This window comes from Adiantum capillus-veneris, chromosome 25 (genome assembly GCF_014529385.1).
Source record: "Adiantum capillus-veneris isolate H3 chromosome 25, ASM1452938v2, whole genome shotgun sequence".
In the NCBI taxonomy this organism is placed as follows: Eukaryota; Viridiplantae; Streptophyta; class Polypodiopsida; order Polypodiales; family Pteridaceae; genus Adiantum; species Adiantum capillus-veneris.
Genome location: NC_140955.1, coordinates 69,708,616 through 69,730,265, shown reverse-complemented (window position 1 = coordinate 69,730,265; position 21,650 = coordinate 69,708,616). Strand labels below are relative to the sequence as shown.

Below are 21,650 nucleotides of genomic sequence, written 5' to 3'. Positions count from 1 at the left end.
GATTTTTCTTGTTTAGAGACTCTGACTTTCAATAGTCTTAGAGACCTATCAAGGACCCCATCCCAATCTTGGTCTTGGTGGGTTGGGGATCTCACACCCAGCTCAAGTGGGCAGCCGGCCCCAAACTGGCAGCAGGACAAGGTACAACCTATGCTATGGGTGGCAAGCCCGGAGACACTATCACTCTTGATGCAATCACACCAATATCCAATCATCTCATCCAGATAGACATCTTTATGTACTAGATCTTATGCAATTCACATTCAATTCTCATTCACTCATCACATCCAGATCTCACTAATCTTTAGCAGATATTTGACGCGTTAAGTTCTAATCATTCATCAGACAAAATACTGCATACATTTTGTCTTTCTCTACATGTCTCTAACAATATACACATGAAAGAGAACATGTTTTTAGTTCAATCAAGGAAATTTCCAATTCAATGCACACAGTTTATAGAGTCATTCCGCAAGATATTGTCAGCCCCTCACTACCCTAAAATCTCAAAGAGAAATTAGTGACTTTATCCAATTTAGAAAACTTGTGAGAGTGGAGTGGATCCCCTCTTGTGCAGTCGGCATCGCAACAGATTCAACATGCTGATTCATCGGTAACTTTTGGCATAGACACTGCTAATGGACAAAAAGCTTCAAGGTATAACTCAGTTTGAAGAGAACTTGTGAGGTTCTCTTCCTCCATCTACTTTGCATCGAGGGCCAAAAAGTACCCTTGACCAAATTATTAGCTGGACCTAGCTTACCTTTCCATTCTTTTCCATTCTCCTTGCCTCCCTGTCCTTGGCACCTCAATCTTGATTTGTGAAATTCTTTGATCCACCAGCTGATTACCTTTCCTTTCTTTCCTTGCCCTGGACGTGTGGGTATCCTCCCTAGCCTCTTGCATGTCAGTCTCGACTCTCAATCACCGAAACCCTAAGACGCACTATCATCCCATTCCTTTTCTTCTCCAAAATCCTCTCATGAAATTGCATCTGATTCCCCTAGTTCGTCGAAACTGTTAGGACCCGAGGGCTCAGTCGTAGTTTAATTTTTACTTTTGCTTGTAGTCAAGGTTAAAACCTTGGAACTCTAAGGGTGTCGTTTACACCTATGATGGCTGGGGACGCTTTGATTATGTTCTTGGCGCTGCATGGTAGTTAAAAGGAGTTAGTCGTTAGTTGTTTTAGAGAGTATGTGTGTGTGTGTGTGGAGATGTCGAACTGTATTCAGGAGGGGCTGTAGCGTGTTTTCTGGTGATGAATACTATGCAATAATATAGTTTTAGTATCTTTTGTGTTGATGGCGATCTGCAGTTTTCAATTGTGAAGTAAAGGTCTATGTGATAATGCAGTTTACTGTGTATTTTATCTTAAATTATTTTTAGGGCATTAAGCCCCTAACAGGAACCCTCGGATGCACTACCATGTGATTATCTTACTGCTCCAAAATCCTAGGATGAGTTGTCATCCGGTTCCCCTGATTCATTCTTTTCACTGGCAGACTCTTGCCATGTTGAGGTGGATACTATCCAATCCATAGAATAAGTCAATGACCTGGCATGCATTCCAAATCCTTGCTTAGCATGTCCCATAAGTCTCTAGATAGAGTCAGACTTTTGTTCTAGACAATAATCTCGAATCTCTTTTGGAAAACCACAACAAAACCGCTCAATCTGGTCCCTCAAAATAATCTTCCAAAAGTTGAAGACACTGGTAAATAAGTTCCCCAAAACCTTTGGCAATAGTCATCCAGTGTAGCTTTCTTAAATGATGCCAAGCCGTGATGACATCTCTTTCATATTTGTATGATATCCAAGTTGACGTGAAAATTTTCTTAAATTTTAACTATGTCACAGGTGCTTCTCTGCGTAACAATAGGGTAGATCACCATGTCTGTGCATTTTTTGTAATGGAATTGGCCTATTTAACTGAGAATAGTGGAAATTAATGAGAGTACTTTTGAAAAATTACTTTGTGAGCATAGCGGGTGAACATAATTGAAGATAGCAACATAATCATAGCAATTAGTTAACTTGGCATGAACAATACTTTTGCAAGAGAGAGAATTTAGAGAACATAAAATTTGAGAACCGGATTTATGTGGAGCTGGTCCCACCCTCCAATTGGCATTTGTACTATGATTTCTCCCATTAAGAGAGACTTGTTACAATACAATCTTTGTGTTCCTTGTGACCTAGGTGATGCAATGAAGATGGAAAGCTTCATGCATTACAAGCATAACATAAACTTGGAATAAATCTTTAACTATCCGAAGCCTTAGTCTCTAGACCTCAAACACCTTCGAAGGTGGAGAGAGCTAGCAAGGAATGCGGGTAGGGAAGAGGAAGAAGAAACATTTCATATGAGAAAGAATTAGCTCCTCACTTAACATAACTCTTCTTGCTAGCATACATAATAGCATAGTAATGAATATGGAGAAGATGGAAATCTTAAGCATTGAAGCATGGCTCTTGGTTGGATTTGCACTCCATAGCCAAGAGTGTTGGTGTAGGCTCTCAACCTCTACTTGCTTGGAGAAGGAGAGGCAGCTCTTGCACTTTGCACTTTGCATAATGAGAGTGTGTGTGAGTGTGTGTGGGAGAGTATACCCATCAAGCAACCTCCTAGCTTGCTTTGGTCGACCCCCCCTTGTAGCTCATTGGACCCCTCCAGGCCTAGCCAATCACAAGTAGGAGGCATTACAAGCAACAAGGGTAGCCTTGGGACAAGTGTCCCCCTTTCCCGTTTGAGAGAGAGGACTTGATAAATGCAAAGACAATTAATTATATCTCCTAAATTATCATTGGACCCCTTGGGTGGCCAACCAATAGGCTTCATGCACACCATGAGGGCAACATGAGGAGGAACGTGTCCCTTTTGCTTTCTTTGTACCAAGCATGCCTTGTGTGAGTGTGGGTGTTCTCTCACCCCCCCTCTTGTAGGGCTCACCCCCTCCTTGTCGGGATTGGATTTAACTTTTTGACACCTCAAGCCCCTCATGATTAGGCCCAGTTCCCACCACAAGCTTGGCCCTTAAGCACTTTAAGCTTGGGCCGGGTTCTCACCTCAAGTACAACCCTAGCATCTCAAGCATGACAAGCACTTCAAGCATCTCAATAATCAAGTACCCCAATCATCTCAATCACCTCAGTCATCAAGCACCTCAATCATCAAGCACGACAAGCACCTCAAGCACCTTAAGCTTGGGCCGGGTTCCCACCTAAGCTCAGCCCTAACTTACCTAAGGTCATAGGACTTTTACACACATTATTGGAGGGCTTCAATGAAGCTAACCCTAAGGTCTTATGCTCTTTGATAGACCATCTCTCATTTGGGCCCCTTTACCATTGGCCCCGTGTTGAGATAGATCTATAAGAACATGTCTATATCTTAACCCTTGTTCCCGTTTATTCTCCTACATTAAGTGATCAGCTTAATACGAGAAAATCATTTGGTTGGTTAGATATTAAATTTTATGACATTACCTCTCTCTTAAAATCATAGTCGTCCTTGACTATAAGGTAGAAGAGATAAATCCTTAGTCATTAGTCAATCTTACTTAGCGGGTAGAGGATCCCTTTTTACCCTACAACATCTTTCCAAGATGGATGACTAATCCATTTGGTGCTTGGGAGACATAGCTGCCGCAAGAATGTCTACTCTTTAGTCCATTTCATTCTCCCAAAGTAGAGTGACAAATTCTACTTGGTGTTTGAGAGATGTCGTCATCACAAACACGATCCTAAGCATGCATACTATTTAAATTTGTGTACAATGAAAAAAATAACTAGTCTTATAAGAAAAAAACATTGGTCATTTAAAAGAAATTTGTACATTTACTTACTCTAATGTAGCATTGTAAGCATTGGCAAGGTTCATATTATCCTTAAGCTGTATTCCTTGCATCCATCTAGCATCTTCAAAAGGATAATTTTTGAACTTAATAAGTTACCGTCAGATAATCTTACCATGTCGTAGTACCTTGTCTTTCATGCCGACGGATAGCTTCGGGTTGTAGCACCTCTCCTTGGTCTTCAACTTCGGGAGGGTCTTTAATAATTGGTTCACTTGGTGGATCTCCTTTATAGGGCTTAAGTAGGCTCACATGAAATGCATTGTGTATGAGCCAATGGTTGGGCAACTTGAGTTGGTAAGCTGTCTCATTGATGGGCTTCAAGATTTGGAAAGAACCATAGTATCTTTTTGCTAACTTAGCATAATACTTTTGATGGCTCGTAGGATTTTTGCCAGTCGTTTGCCTTAATCGAGCGTTAGGAAACTTAGTAAGAACCAATCATTTTCTTTAAACGTTAAGGCCCTTCTGTGCTTGTTAGTAGCAGCTTTTTGCCTTTGTTGAGAGATGGATATAGCCTCCTTAATCTTTTGAAAATATTCTTGTAGGTCACGGCTATACTCATCGGTAGCGAAGATCTTCCCATGTACTTTGAGTAACAAGGGACTTTTAGGTCTTCCCTCCATGATCTCAAAAGGTTCTTTTTCTGTAGAAGTATATACAGTATTATTGTAGGCATACTCTACAAGAGGTAAGTACTTTTCCCATTGTGAGCGTTGATCTACTTTGGTAATATAAGTCTTGAGTAGATCGAGTATCGTAAGATTGGCTATCTCACTTTGGCCATCCATTTGTAGGTGATAGGCCAAAGAGAAATTCAATCTCGTTCCTAGATTTTCAAAGAGACCTTTCTAGAAATTACAGGTCATTCTAGGATCTCTATCTGACATGATGGATGTTGGTAATCCTATGGTGTTTGAAAATCTGAGATATGAAGAGAGTTGCCATTTGGTGTGCCTTAATAGTCTTTTTGATAGGAATAAAGTGTGCTTGCTTGTTAAACCTATCGACTTTTGTCCATATTCCCGTATTCCCATGGATAGACTTGGGTAATTCAAAGATGAAATCCATGGATATACTCTCCCATGGTGAATTTGGGATAGGCAATGGCTGGAGTAATCCAGGTTTCTTCCCTCTACCATACTTGGTCTTTTGGCATACTACACATTTTGAAAGATACTCTTGGATGTCCACTTTCAGGGTAGCCCAATAGAAATACGTCTCTACTCCTTGAAGAGTAGGTTGAATACCTCTATGCCCCGCATAGGGAGGAGCGTGGGATTCATACATAACTTTCTCACAAAGGGAATGGGTAACACATAGCCTATTGCCGTGGAGAAGATAACCATCCTGCAAGGTGAATGGTTCCTCTTTCTTTCCCAAAGCAAGGGCTGACATTATGTCTCTAAAATTAGGGTCAGTAGCATACTCATCTATCATAGAAGATAGATCATTGTGAGTAGCTATAGACACCGCATTAACTTTTGGTCATCGTGAAAGTGCACGAGCCACTTGATTGTGCTTACCAACAATGTGAGCAATATGAAAATTAAATTGCAAAAGAAAATTTTCCCACCTCATTTGTTTGTCGGAGAGCTTGGTTTGCGTCATGAAATACTTGAGACTTTGGTGACCAGTTTGTAGAATGAATGGAGCCTCCAATAAATAATGCTTCCATGTGTCTAGGGCATGTAGAACAACTAAAAGCTCTTTCTCATAATGCCCAAGACTCGTTCATCAGTATTGAGCCTTTGGCTCTCATATGCTATGGCATGCCCTACTCAAAGCAAAATTGATCCAAGTCAATCACCAGAAGCATCACATTGGACCTCAAATGGTTTTGAGAGATCTGGAAGCATGAGGACTGGTTGAGAGGTAAGCTTCTCCTTGAGCTTGTCAAAAGCATTTTTCTCCTTAGTAGTCCATATATACTTAATGTTCTTCTTAGTTAAGTCATGTAGTGGTCCTGCTACTTGGGTTGAGAGAATTTTTCTATGAAGCGTTTATAGTATGCGCGATACCAATAAAGCTTCTTAGCTCATGTAGATTCCTTGGGTTAGGCCATGCTTTTATTACCTCTAGCTTTGATGGATCCATACGGATACCATCTTGAGAGATTGAAGGGGATCGGGGAGCACCACAGACGGAGAGTGTGCGAGAGAAGGAGACACACGACACAGATATGGGTGGGGAGACTCAATGAGTGAGCAGCCCCCTATACACTTATGCTATGTATAAGGTATACAAGTCAGTGGGCGCCCAGCTTATCAAACAGATCTTCTACCCGAGGCACGGGAAATTTGTTTTCTATAGTGACATGGTTTAGTGCTCGATAGTCCACACACATACGGTATGTACCATCTTTTTCTTGCACTAAAAGGGGACTGGAGAACAAAAGGGAGAGGAACTAGGCATCACCATCCCTTTGTCTACCAATTCTTGTACTTGCCTCATGATCTCCTCTTGTTGAGCTTGTGAGACTCGATAAGGAGGCTTGTTAGAAGGTGAGCTTCTTGGAAGGAGCTCGATGCGATGGTCATCATCCCATTGTTTTGGAGGTAAGTCCATATGGATATCATCAATGAACACATCTTGGATTAGACAAGTCTAACTCTTCTTGATTCCAACCATTTACATTCGATAAAACATTAGAATCTTTTAGAGACTCTTTGACAAAAATCATGTACGTAGAAACTAAGCTCTTCATTGATTTACCAAAAGCAGGAGAATTTACAAGTGGAATGGTGCAACCACACTCACTAGAATCTATATACATGTCTTTCCCCTATAGGTGAACGGTAGATTCTCCTTTTAGGGAACTTCATATTGGCAGCCATGCGATCAAACCATGGTGCCTCTAGGATAGCATCCTCAAGTTGAAGAGGTGAGATGAAAAATTCTTCTTTGTCAACATAGCTTTGGACATGATGCCTCAAGTTCCCAATCAAGGGAGTAACGAAGGCTTGCTATACCTTGAAAGCTGTGTCAGTCATTACCATATCTCCCATCTCGAAAGCTTGAATGCCCAACTTGGTGGCCAACTCTGTTGACATGAAGTTGTCAGTAGAGCCAGGGTCAAACAAGATGAAGGCATCATGCTCTCTTACGTTTCCCCAAGCATAGGAAAGTGACGATCCTTTGCAATGAGCATCCTCTTTTGGAGCTTCCATGGTGGAAGCCCTAGGAGTCTCACTGCGAGCATTCTTTTTGGGGCAACAACGATAGCCATGTTCTTGCTCACCACACTTGAAGCACTTATGGTCTTTGCGAAAAGCTTGAAGATCTTTAGGAGAGACTTTGTTTTTGCCTTTGTAAACTCCCTTCTCGTTGGACCGATTGTTGTTGTTGTTGTTGGAAGTGCCTTGGGAAGAATTTTGAGCATTGGTTTTTCCCTTTGCATCATTTTTGTCGTTGTTTTCCATGGGCTTGACATTTTGTCTAGCCCCTTGATGAAAATTGATGTGTGAAGTAACCATGGTGTGATGGATTACTTTGTTGATAGAACAAGGCTGTTGAGAGTTGATGTATTCGGCCACCTCTTCAGTTAATCCCGCACATAATTGCTACCTTTGCTCGACAATGTCTATCTTTTGAAAGACAGTAGCCTTGAGATGTAAATCCCAAAACTTGTCTACATACTTGTGGATAGACTCATGAGAGAGAAGCTTCAAGCTGCACCATTTGGTGAGCACTTTGTCCTTTGCATCGCTGGCAAGGAATTGCTTCATGATGGAAACTTGTAGAGTTTTCCATGTCTTTGGGGCTTCGGCGTTGCCACGAAGGCTAGCCCACCATTGACGAGATGATTTCTGGAAGTGCATAGCTACATGGTGTAGCTTGGAGGACTCTGTGAATCCCTCGTCTCCAAAGGCCGCATCAAATTGCTGGATGAAGGCCAACACTTTGTCAGTAGCACCAAAGGTGCCATCATAGGTGAGAAAAGAGATACTCTTTCCTCCCTCCTTGAACTTCTTTAGCTTTTGTGACCTTCGCCATGCAAGGTATGATTTATGATGTCCTCCCCTCCTGTATTCTCTAGGAGAATAGCCATAGCTTTTGTCGGAAGAGGAGGAAGGTGAAGAAGAAGGAGAAGAGGGTGACCTCTTTTTGGCCCTTTTCTTCCTTTGTTTCCTCTCTTCCCTTTCGGAGTGACAAGGAGAAGGACCGTGTGTTGATCTTTTCCTCTTGGGAGGAGTGGGCGATCGTCTAAACCGCCATCTTAGTGGAGCCACATCTTCAGAGGAACTTATAGTTTCCTTTCTTTCTTGCTCTTTGGATTCCTACTCTTGTATGAGAGAAAGTCTTCTTTTGGGGGTCTCTTCAACTGGCATCCTAAGCTCTCTCTCCTCTTGGAGAGGAAGGGAAATCCCATAAGTGCGAAGTTGTTGAGTAACTTCGGCTTGCAAAGCAGGGTTTCCCATAGTTTGCTGCAACCTAGTAACGAGATAATTAACAAACATGGGGGCATAATCATTAGCACCTTCATGTGCAAAATCAAAGCTATCAATGTTCGTTCTACTCTCTTGGTTATTGTTAGCCATCTTAACAAAATTTATGTATGTACTTAGTGTATGCTTTGGAAATTCAAAACCTTAGTTGTCACTCCTCTTAGCCTTTGAAAATTGTCTCTTAAGTATCTACACCTACGGCTCAAAGTGGTTAATCATAGAGAGTAGTGGAGTAAGTCTATCATAACAGAGTTGCTGAGGGCTAGCTCTTTTCGGACTTCTTATGGCTCAATAATGGTAAAGCCGTAGGCAAGTCTAAAAAGCCTCCATTATTAAGTCCAAAGCTCCCGAGGTGTGCATGTTGGGGGTTCCATCGTTGCATAGCTTCAATGACCAATAAAACTATCAATCCGAAGGGATGAGCTACTCGGCTAGGGTATAGAAACACTCACACAATTAGTGAGCTAATCATGGCAACACGAATGGTTAACTCTATGAGGTGAGCTTCTCAACCTATGGAGGAGCTAAACCACAATGAAGGGCAATCTGCACATCCACTTCTCTTCACCTCTAATCAACCCAATCACACACTAACGATGCACACAACACTAATCCTATCATGCAACACACTAATCGCAAGCACACACACATAGATCTATCAAGCACCACACTCCAATCAAACCTACATGCACACACAAGCAAGAGAAGGAAATCACACAAGATTAGAGAGGGATTAATCACTAATTAGTTACAATCTAGCTAATCTAAGCATCATAGGCAATCATAAGAAGCATGAGAGAGGCATAGTGAAAGAGAATTAAGCATTGATTAGTGTTAACCAAGTCACATGAGCAAGGAGAAGCTCAAGGACTCCATAGCCACACACCTCAAGAGCTCTCACCAAAGAGTGCTCTCAAAGAATGAGCTTGAGAACCCCAATTTCTTTTACATATTGATTTATATACCTAGGGTTAAAATATGCAATGTCCGGATGCCCAAGGCATTTAGGGCTCCACCACTTACTGGATCTGCTACCTAGGCACACTAACTGACCTGTTCTTTACAGCTTGGAACTCCCATTGAGCCCGTAACACATTAAAATATTACATTGGCTTGAAATAAATTGGGAATGGACAATACGTGACCATTTTGGGAAAAGGTGAAAAATGTGTAGCTCCAATCTTGACGAAAAATGTGAAAAATGTGAAGATACTTGACGAGCAGCAAAAGCAACACAGGATCCAAGATCCTATTGATCAGAGTAAAGCCAGATTCAGAGAACTCCCAGGTGTTCACAGACTTCAGTGGAGCCAGGTATTGCAAGCTCAAAGATGAAGTGCAGATAGAAGCTCAAAATTTCAACCGAAGTGGTTATCCAGAATCAGGGTCATTGTACATGGATTACAGTGGTCAGATCTATAGTCGAGAGCCAGAATTGCAAGATCCAACATATCAACCAATAGAAGCAAATCTAATTGGAGAACCAAGACAAAGATGATAGGTCAAGATGGAGCAGTCTATAGCTTGATGTTTACTGTTCTAAAAGAAGAAGCCGACAACTTGGCAAGCATAGAATGTTTATTCATGAAAGGAGGTTTAAGTAGCTCTACATCCTTGCACCATTACATGTGGGATAATTCCACTCTTTTCTCATTCATTCACACTCTAATGACTCTAGGACAAAGCTCTTACCTTACAGTCCTCCCCTTGAGGTTTGCATATGCATTAAAGATTATATATCCACTAAGGATGACACATGGTATCCACACAAGATGTCAACACATATCCACAAAGGATGACAAAAATAAAAGTCCTCCCAATGAATTAGAAAAGTTACAATCTTTGTCTTTGATTCTTGAAACACGCATGTCCTCCCTCCTTTTCTTCATTTCATCTTGGAGTCTTCTAGCCGCACCTTGTTGGTGCCAATGATGTCTATGTCACCATAACTTTGTCTCGAGCTTTATAGAAATCAAGTGTATATCCTAAGATGCAAAAAAGTAAAAACATGCTTAAATTTCCTACCCTAAATGGGTGCCTTTATCATCATCTTCATAATCATTGTCATGGTTGTACTTCATGTCATTCTTCTTTTCTTCATCTCCATGTTGATGGTCTCATGATCTTCAAATTTCATGTTGTCCTTCATTTGAATGATGAGCTCTTCTATGTATTTAAAGCTCCTTTTACATTGTTTGGTGTTCTCTATAGATAGCTTGATATTAACTTGGTTTATAGACTCCATATATGTGCTCAAGACAAGCGAGTGAGAGGTACGTCTTGCTCGGCTAGGGGTAGTGTCTAATCCTCTAGGTGCAATTAGAAGAAGTTTAAATTATTCTATCTTCAATAGGAAGATAATTTTCCAACATATCAAATGTAGCACTTAAACTTATGTGCTTATGTCGAGCCTCCAAGCCTTCACGAAAAATACACCTTGCGGGGCCTTTTGGCCAAAATGGGAAAGCTTTTGGAATTTGAAGGCAAGTTAGCTCTGCAAGAAATGGTCGCAGGACGGGCCCCTTGGTAAGGGGACAATCCAAAACCTCTTGGATGATATTGGCCACGGGAACTGGAGCTCAAGAAGGTTCGGTAACAAGATTAGCGTGGGAAGGGGAGCCACGAACCCGACTTAATGGAGCAACATTCTTGATCTATGGGGCCTCCCTCTTGCGGATCTGACCGAGAGCATAAGCCGCCTTTGATGAAGCCTTGGCATTTTTTGGCATTCACGTCTAAAATTGTGCATGTGATTCACTACTTGCAGACCCGCCCAGCTTCAAAATCTAGTTTGAGGAGAGCTTCAAATCCTCGGAGCTTGCCCGAAAATAGGTCCAAAGGGTTTGATTCACAACACTCGTACCAACACACTATTTTGGACAGGCTAACGACCACACCACTTGCCTTTGCTTGTGGTGAAGGCCAAAAATAGGGTTATTAAACTTGGATTTCATGTTGCCTACTACAAAGGTGTACACACACCTAAATTAGGTGGGGAGTGAGTTAGCTAATGGCGTCCAAATTAAGAGCTTGAGGGCTCTAATGAAAGTTGGAGCAAAGGAGGTTTACACTAATCAAAGGGGAGGATGAGAACTCAAATTGGAGCATCAAATCTCATTGGAATTGTGGGACGCATGTCTAACCTCACCATCCTAACTTATTGCAGTATTAGCGAGAACCACGATTAAATTCTCAATCCATGGAATGAAGCTGATTCAACTAGCACATAGAGGCTACAAGAGGTTGTCAATCTCTCGAAAAACAAGTAACAAATCGCATCTAACTCAAGCTACACTCAAGTGATTGAAATCACCAAAAGCCAATTGCTCATCGGCAAACAAATCACATACGTTACAACATCAAATGACATCCAAACGTAACGAAACTTCTGGGACATGTTTATAAGACCTAAGCAAACATGCTTATGGTCTCATACCCCACTTTAGGGCAAGTTCCAAAATCAGGATTATTAACAACAGTGGATTTTTGACCTAGTCATTTTAGACTCAGAATGCATCTAAATGCTTAGCAATGATGCCCCAATATCCCGCCTATGCTTAGTTTTTGATTTGAAAGTGTAAATTCCTAGTTATGATGAAATTAGGCCGCGGGTCGAGGCCGCGGGTCGGTGACACCAAAAACTACGAAATACCGTGATATGTTTACGTCAATGCCTAGAGCTCTTACCTGCGGTTGCAATGCAACAAACGCGATTGCAATGTGACAATCGGGGAGGAAATAGGAAGCACGAGAAGGAGAGGAGTGAGCGCCGTTATCTCACGATGTGTATGTCATTATCCAAAACTTAATAATAACTTACAAAAATTGGCTTTTATACCTTAGCCAAGGTTTTTGGTGGTCAAAACTAATAATGTGGGAGTTCTACCAAAGATGGGTAATGACAGGTTGATACAATCTGGAAGCTTGTAGCCCCGGCTCATTAATTACAGAGTTTATTCGAGAAAATAGGAGTTACATTATTTTCGAGTTATCAAAATAATAAGTGTTTTACAATGAGAACTCCGAAAAATGGTATCCGTGTTAGCTTGCTGCTAACATTCCCCCCCTCCTCGCTGTTAAGTATGGAGCCTGATTTACCCTTGTAATTTTCTGTGTTAAAAATGCACATTTGTAAGGCCCCCATTATGAGGAGAAGCCATCGTGCGTGAAGAAAAATAACTTGCCGGAAACCAAAATTTTCACGCCCAGACCGCAATATTCCTTTTCGCCGGAATATTATGGCCGGACGGCGGCCGAAAAGTGGTCGGAAAATGACCTGTCGGAAGTCAATGGCCGGTTGGCTGGTGGCCAAATTCAATGGCCCGTAGCCGAATTCAAAAGCGGACTTGTCTTCTCAAGGGCGGCCACACATGGGCAGATTGGAGGGTCCGATTTGGACTTATTTACACAAGGGTGGCTACGCATGGCTGCCTCTCATGAGAGAGGGCAACCCTTTTGGCCTATAAAAGGAGGCCATTTCTACACACATTTCATAGTGTGAAGTTGATGCAACAAGGTGGGTGTGAGGTGATGAGAGTGAAGCAAGGCGGGAGCTCTATTACGGGTATAATCCCTTTGTAAACTACTTCTTGGTTTGAAGTACTAAAGCCATTGAGTGGATGCTTTCCCATGGACGTAGCCCACATTGGGTGAACCACGTATATCGTGTGTACTCTCTCTCTCTCTGTACTCTATAATCTCTTGTGTGTGAAATCTATCTCTCTCCATTAAGTAATCTACTCAAATATCTATTTAACTACGTCATATTTCCTAACACTCGCCTGTGTCGTCCCTTGACACAACTTTATGGGCTGAAGTAGTCTTTGGGCTGGCGGCTGGCGAGGCGGTCTTTAAGCGCATTTAGGGCCTTTTGGTATCTTATCTTCCTTTCTTTATCTGGTGCTTGCAAAAACTGCATATTTACTTTGTTCTTCAGTTCCATTGCTGAGTAGCCTACAAACCTTGATGTGAAGTTGCTGATCTCACCGGCGCAAATATCTTCATTCGCCAAGTGAAGAATCCCGTGTAGAATGCTTCCTCAAATGCCAGCATATTGTGTGAAGGTAGAAACATGCATCTGGCGCAGGAGCCATAGAGGACTTCTTCGGAAGGTTGGCCACTGAGATCATAGCACAAACCTTTATTACCCTCGAGGAATGACATCCAAGGGGCACCTGCTTGCTCTGGCTCATTGAACACTTTGATGCATAAGAAGCATTCGACATATCTTATATAGCATAGCACATGACAAATCTGGTAGACTTTTAAAGAATGACATGGCATCCTTTAGGGTTTTCACCATGTATTCTTCAGTCTCTGGTCCCTTTTCTGGAGCAGGCAATCTGGGGTAGTTTAGCCAAGTTGGCCTCTTCTTGAGTAGTGTCTCATGTGCTATCCATGTCCTTACTCTTGGTATAGGACAAAAAGTTGGATCTTTTTGCAGGGCCGCAGGTGCTCCCATGAACAGAATCAAGTACCTTGGGTTCTTGTTCAGCCAGCTCAACCTCCACTTTGGGCGGTCTTTATCTGCACCGTCGACTTGCATGTCTGTGTAAAGCCTTTAGTTTACCTGTAGCAACTCAGCTTTTATCAGAGGGTAGGATAGGGACTGTTGGTGCCATTGTGCATTGATTTGATTGGGAGTGAGTTGTGTAACGTTCACGGAGTGAAGAACTCTCAACTCCCAATCCATTGCTGCCTTCAACTGTTCATCTACCTCATGTGCAATCTTTTCTTTCAGTGCATCTTCTTTAGCCTTTGAGAGATGGACCATGGGCACTGTGTCTTCTTCTGTAATGGTTACCTGAAAATCTTCCTTGCCACTCAGCTCTACTGTGGACTGTGTCTCCATTTCAGCAAATGATACTGAGGGTATTTCTATTTGAGGCTGCTCCAAAGTGCCTGCCTATTCTTGCATTTCCGTCCTTCCCTCTCTTGGTAGCTGGTTAACTTGTTTGAGTTCACTATCTCCTTTAGCAGTTCATCTTCTCTTTGGACCCGCATCAAGGCCAAGTCTCTGCACTTAGATTGCTCTAACTTCAGCTCCAGCTCGAGGTCTTTATTTTTCTTTTCTAGTTCCTTGTAGACCTCATCTGTACCTTTGATCGAGGCGACGGTTGGATTTTCTTGTATTTGTGACAAGAATATCGCATTTGCATCTATCTGCATCAGGAATTGTGTTCTACTGGAGACTGATAACATAGGTCGTGTTTTCACGTTTCTGGTGTCTCTTTTTCGTCTATACCATTTTGTCTTCTTGATTTCTGGTTGGAAAAGTCAAAAAACGTTTCCTCTCCTCCTTTCAAGAGTAGATTAGCTCTCATATCTTCTTTTTCTGACCCCGAATCTTCTGAGGTAGCTGAGTGTTGATCCAACTTATCTGTTGCATCATAGCAGAGGTCTGAAAATATTTGTTGAGATTTCATCAAGTCCTTGGGTTCCTCATCTTCATCTTCAATATTGAGGGTTGAAATCATTTGGATGGGAATTATGTCGTAGCCATCCTCATTGCAAAATTGAGTAGGTATAGATGTATTCACACATACATCCATTGTCACTAAAATTTGAGTCCACTCAAATGGCCAAACAAATGCTCTGGAAAGGGTTCAGGTACATAGGCTTCATCTATGTAATCCCTTTTTAGAATACATCCTTCTCGTTTTAGAAGGTTTTAAACTCCCACTCTCTGAAGCTCCACACATCCAAATAGGATTGTCTTTGTTTAACCAGGATTGAAGCTTAGTTTCAGCCGAAGAGACTGAATCAAACTCTTGTATGGGTGTTTTCAAAACATCTCTATAAGTGTGATCTTTTAGATTTACTCTTGTTATAGATCCCATCTACTTCAAGTACAGATAATTGTTTTCCCAATCTTGGATAAGCTGTATCTGTCACATGAAAGGTCTTCCCAATATGATTTCATAATTTAGTTTTTTTTCAAAGTCTATTATGGCAAAAGTGTGTTGATATTAAATTCCACAAGAATCGACTATCACTTTTTCAAGCAGCCCTAATGGTCTCTCAATGTGTCTGTTAGCCAATTGCAATTTCATTCGAGTTTGTTTAATGGCTGGTTGTCCCAAGGATTTCCATATTGCTTTCGTGGCTATGGCTATGGCTGCTCCACTATCCAGTATTGCCATGGTTTCAGTGTCATTATATTTCACTGGAATGGTGGTGTTTCCTTCTTCCCCTTCGTAATATTCTCTAACTTTGCTGATTGGAACATATCAAATCTCTTTGTTGTCCATTTCGTTTTTTAAATTTTTTCAAATTTTTTGAGATTAGCCCCGTTATCCCCACCTTCTCTAGGGTTTTCTGTAGATCAATCCATAAATATGGTCTGAGTTTTAACAATTATCCCAAGGTAAGAGTGCATTGGATGGGTGTAGACATGATTGAATGAATGTTGTCTACTTCTACGGTCTGTTCAACTCTCTTCACTTGAGTGTTCTTACACACTATGGATTCATCTTCGTTATCTCCCAAGTAAGAAGGTAATGTTTTCAAGGTCAATGGTTTCGACATTCCTGAAGCTTCAGATCCGCAATCCCCATATAAGGATTGTACATCCATGTTCATATCAGAAGGTAGGTTATCCAACCAAACTTCCTCTATAGGAGCTGACTTTAGAGTTAGGCTCCCACCATTGATCTCTCTAACTTTTTTCCATAAGTGTCCTGGCCAGTCTTCCTCTACGAATGGAATTCCGTCTAAGGCATCTTCGCTGTCCGGCACTATAAGTTTTGGTTCTTTTGTTTCAAGGTGGGATTCTGCCATCACATCGGGTTTTTCTTTAGTGTCTCTTACCACAAGCTCTTCAGGTTTTGCGATACTTTCAAGCTTGGGTTTTTGTTTTTCTAGCATTTCTTGCGTGATTCTTACTAAATTTTGATAAGCTTCCATCTTAGCTGCTTCCATGTCTGGAGATGGATAGTTTTTCCATTTGTTTTCCATATTTTGGCATGCTTTAAGTCCCGCTTGGTTGGCTTCCAAGGCTGCATTAATAGGCTCAAAAATTTTATCAACCAAAATGGATCCCCTAGATTTCACGGTTGTTTCCTTAATTTCACTTCTAGTTTCTTTCACCTTTTCCTGGAATAGCTTTTTTGCTTTCTTCTCAATTTCAACCCGTTGTTTTTGTTTTCTCATCTCATATCTTTTACTTCTGCTTCTTTCGATCCTTTTCAGAGGAAACTTTTGTATTTTTCAAATCATCAGAGGAGTTGTGTTTCTTTTTGTTGGCATGGTCTCTAGTGATTACCTTGATTGGAACAATCGGTTCACTCTCTGATGAGCTACAAGGTATCACTTGGACTACGTTTACTACTGTTTTACCCTTGTTTAAAGGATTTTTAAGTCAATCTTCCGGAAAGCGTCCTCCCTTTTTGCAACATTGTATGCAATAGGCTTCAACTAGCTTGAGGTTTTTGTCAGGCTCTAGACATTCATTTTTCCAATGATCATCTGCACCACACTTGTGACAGTTTCCCGTTCTTGGCTTAATTATGGGTCTGACCATGGGAGGTCTGAAACCCTGATTAGTTACATAATACATTGGTGCGAGCTCTCGTGGAGCATAAGTCACAGTTTCTTCCATTGGTGGTGCATGTAAATTATACCAATCTCCTTCTAACATTACTGTAGATGGACTAGGCTCTGCATAGGATGTAACAGACACTATTGCTTGTTCATCTATGACTCCTTTGGAGTGTATGTACTTTACAAGCACTGCATTATGTCTTGGGTACGGAGATTGTTGACCCAACATAGGTTGAGGTCTTTACATACCCATTGGTGGTCTTTGAGCTTGGGCCATATTAGGCTGATATCTGTACATGGGTTGTCCTTGTGGCCTCATAGGCATGTACTAAACATTCCCATCATACTTTGGTCGGAAGTAGCACTCGTGGGTCTCATGGTTGGTCCATTTTCCCTCAATTGCACACCATTTTGGTGGCCTAATTGGTTGTCCCTGTTGAGGTATCCTTTGTCCAGGTCCCCTCATAGGTGCTTTTTGCATGTTGTTCATCCTTTTGAGCATATCTTCTATGGCTGAAAGTGGTGCTGCAGCAACCGTTTTCACTTGTGCTGGTTTAGTGGATGCTGTTTTCTCGCTTTGGTTATCCTTAGGGACATCTTCTTTGTTAAAAATATCACAATTGTCTCCTAAGTCAATAGCATCTGACACACACTCTTCTAGGGTTGTATGCTTTTTACTATAGAGTATAGCATGAAGTTCTTTGTTTAGCAGTCCCTCTGGAAACAAGGATACAAGTCGTTCTTCTATAGGTATCTCTAGCCCTGGGCATCTGGCAATGTATTGTTTCATTCGAGTTGCACAATCCCTAACAGACTCACCATGTTTCTGTTTAAAGATGTAGATTTGAGCTACCGTATTACGTTTGATCCCCATTTTGGAACCTTGAGCTAATGTGTTCAAGTCTATGATTGACCTTGGTGGAATGTTTTGGAACCATGTCAATGCTTTTCCTTCTAATGTCATTCAAAACCCCTCAAATTGAGTACGGAAATCAAATATACATTCTACACTTAGCACTTGCTTAAACCTTGCTAAGTGGTCGTATGGATCCCTTGATCCAATGTATTTTCTGACCCATTTCTGAAAATCAACTAGTCTGACGTGTCTGTTTGGTTCAACTCCCGGCTCTCCTTGCAGTTGGTCCTGTTCCGAGTCCTTCAAACCATTCTGTTGGAAATAGTAACTCATGTAGCCCTGAACTGGCCTTAGTGTCACCCGGTTTTCTACGTGATGAGGTGGTTTTTGGTTTCTAAACATTACTCTCAGATGATCTCTCACGGTTTCATCTCTTGGAATTGTTTCTGATCCTTGTCCCAATAACTAATCCCTTATGGAATACCCTTAGTATTTGGTTTGCTCTACCTCCTCACAAGTCATCATAACAAAGTTGTTGTTATAACAATCCCCAAACAGGTAGGTTGGTAGGTCTGCTTAATCCTTATCTTTGATCTTGAAGATATAGATTATCTTCATGGCCGTTAGTTGTCCTGATTTGGCATGCGAAGTCCACAAAAGATCTTTTACGTTTCTATCCTCCCAGCAATATCCTCTTGTTGAGCCGAGGAGACTCGCTACGGAGGCTTATTAAGATCTATGGTATGACCATCTTGCCCTCTTTTGGGAGGTAGCTTCATGGGGATTTCATCAGTACACACATCTTGAAACTTGTTTAGAAGATTGAAAAATTATAAGTCCTCTTTAGTTTCACTTCCTACCTCTTTGAGAACACATGCACCCCCTTTAGAATCTTTGATAAAAACCATACAACAAGAAAGATAACTTTTCATTATCTTGAGTATGTACAAGTGGTATGGTTCTTTCTGCACTATTTACATTAATTGCAACATCCTTGCCTCTATAATAAATATGGTCTCCTAGGATAACATCTTCATGCTTGAGTGGGAAAATGAAGAAATACTATTTGTCTTTGTAGCTTTGCCCATGGAGCCTTATCTTCCCAATCAACAGAGTGAATGAGCTATCATGCCCTTTAAAAGATCCATCCTTTCACCACATCCCCTATCTCAAAGTCAAGGATTCCTAGCTTAGTAGCTAGCTCAATAGAGATAAATTTGTGGGTGGAGCTGGGGTCAAAAGGTATGAAAGAATCAAGCTCTCTTACTTTTCCATTATTAAGGGGATGGTGTCTGCCATGGGATTAAAAATGAGATTATGGAAGGGCCAAATGGGTGGATGCCATGTGGATTGAAATGGTGGGTATGGTAGGGCCTAAAAGTGAGTCCTAGCTTAGCAGCTAGCTAAATAGAGATAAATTTGTGGGTGGAGCTAGGATCAAAAGTTATGAAAGCAGCATGCTCTCCTACTTTTCCATTAGTAAGGGAATGGTGTCTAAGAGGACCTCTTTATTTGCCATGGGATTAAAAATGAGATTATGGAATGGGCAAATGGGTGGATGCCATGTGGATTGAAATGGTGGGTATGGCAGGGCCTAAAAGTGAGTGGTCAAACTTGTAGGGATAGATACTATTTTTTAAAATATCAAGAGAAAATATTTTATAGAATCAATAAAATAAATTTTTTCTAAAAATCTAGGGTAAAAATGAGATTATGGAAGGGGCAAATGGGTGGATGCCATGTGGATTGAAATGGTGGGTATGGTAGGGCTTAAAAGTGAGTCCTAGCTTAGTAGCTAGCTAAATAGAGATAAATTTGTGGGTGGAGCTAGGATCAAAAGTTATGAAAGCAGTATGCTCTCCTACTTTTCCATTAGTAAGGGAATGGTGTCTAAGAGGACCTCTTTATTTGCCATGGGATTAAAAATGAGATTATGGAATGGGCAAATGGGTGGATGCCATGTGGATTGAAATGGTGGGTATGGCAGGGCCTAAAAGTGAGTGGTCAAACTTGTAGGGATAGATACTATTTTTTAAAATATCAAGAGAAAATATTTTATAGAATCAATAAAATAATTTTTTTTTTAAATCTAGGGTAAAAACCAATTCTTTCTCTCTCTAGTGATTGCTAGTCGCCCCCCGCCCATAAAAAGGGGTCCCTACAAAAACATGTTGGCTATTCCCTCCCTCTCTCTCCCCACTTTACCATCATCTCTCACTTCTATTTACTCCACCTTGCAAATTGCATATCTTTCTTCAATGTCACTGTTTCCTCCCAAAAAGCTCTCCAGTAGAAGTTTGAACCTCCTTTCCCTCCTCAAGCTTGCTTCATTCTCCTCAAGCTTACCTCCTATCAAAGCTCTCCATTGCTCTGTGAACCTCACTACACATCTCTCTGTACAACTGAAGATCTGCAGCATATCCTACCGATCTTCTCTTTTTCTTTTCCCAACAGGTTTCCTGCTCCTTCTACTCCATTAATCTCTCTAGAGTGGATCCACTTCCCCCTATAGCTTCTTTGCATCATCTTCCCCATTTACCCAACTTGAAGGTGGAAGGGCATAATGGTGAGTGGCATTGGCTATCTTTGTGTACATTCTAAACTTACTCTTTATGCAACTAAGAACATGGATGTGCTAGATTAATCATAAATTTTTATGTATGCAGGTTGTGTTATTATTCCCTATGGCATCAATAGGTGCTTGATGACCTAGGAGTGTTATTGAGTCTATTTCTTGCAGCAACATACAAGACGATAGTGGTTGGAAATGATTGATGTGGGTGAAAATGTAGCCAAGCTCAAGAGGTGCACAAGGTCTCAAGGAGACACATAGCTTCTTGAGCATACCATTGGAAGGGAAGAATCATGGAGTTCAAGCAAACCCAAGATAGTAAGCGGCTTGCGTGGGTGCACCATGTGTATGTTGCTTCACAATTGAAGGTAGGGACAACATTGGCTCCACCAAGGCTTCCTACAAACTATAATTCCACTCCTCTATAAAGTTTCTAGAATTGTCTATTTTGTATTTTCACCTTATGCTTGTAAGATTTTGGTTGCTTGTTTGTTATTGCAGATGTTTTTCCATCCAATTTTGTAGAATGGGAGAGCCAATAGAATCCTTCAGAGGGACCTTTGAGGCCATCCATGCTGAACTTGACATATTACTTTATGTTGCTTGTCCATCCTCTGAGCTTGACATATTACTTTATGTTGCTTGTCCATCCTCTAAGCTTGTCTCACAAGATTTTTTTTAAATAACCATACTTATGTCACGTTTAGGAGAAATTGATATGGTAATCTTTCTCCCATTCACTCATCAAGCTTGCAGAGTCTAGAATGACCTATGTTAGATAGTGCATTGATAGCAGCAACGAAAAGGAGAATCGAGGCGGATGTGTATGCAACAACGATATTGTGTATATCTTTCAATTGAAGAGTTTCCACATGACACTAACAATGTGGATTTGCAAAGGGGATGGTGTGATGAACAATTTCCTTGAAGTTGGTCACCTATCCAGTTGGATAGGAGACCAAGGTGGTCAACCACCAGGGAGATAAAATTAAGTCCTTTGTGGTTGATGATAAATTGGTCTTCAAATACCATGTTGCAAAGTAAAGTCTGTGAATGGTCAATCTTGCGGGGGTCACTATATGTAAAACTTATACCATATTGCAAAGTAAAGTTTGTCAATGGTCTTGCGGGGTCACTATATGTAAAACTTATATATCATGCATGTTCAAGGAGTATTTATAAAACCCCTTGGTCCTGAATTTTCCTCCAATAAGAGAAATCCTTTTCTTATTCCATCTATAATTTTTTTCCAATATCATTTTTTCAACACCCTTTTGTATATGTGAAAATGTGAGAAAATATAAAATAAAATAATCCCTAATGTTGAACCCACATGATAGACAATTTATCATTGCAGTGACCCCCTCCCCCCTGTCAAT

General features: G+C 41.1%; 1 protein-coding gene across 1 annotated transcript in view; it reads left to right on the top strand.

Annotated features, from left to right (window-relative positions):
* The window catches only part of LOC147425066 (uncharacterized), a 31,385-nt gene extending 10,010 nt beyond the window's left edge, over positions 1 to 21,375 (top strand). The window contains exons 3-4 of the mRNA XM_086499478.1: positions 20,366 to 20,639; positions 20,773 to 21,375. Coding sequence (XP_086355604.1) covers positions 20,366 to 20,404 — 39 coding nt within the window. The 3' untranslated portion in view covers positions 20,405 to 20,639; positions 20,773 to 21,375. The remainder of the gene's footprint in view (positions 1 to 20,365; positions 20,640 to 20,772) is intronic.
* Positions 21,376 to 21,650: the final 275 nt, after the last annotated feature.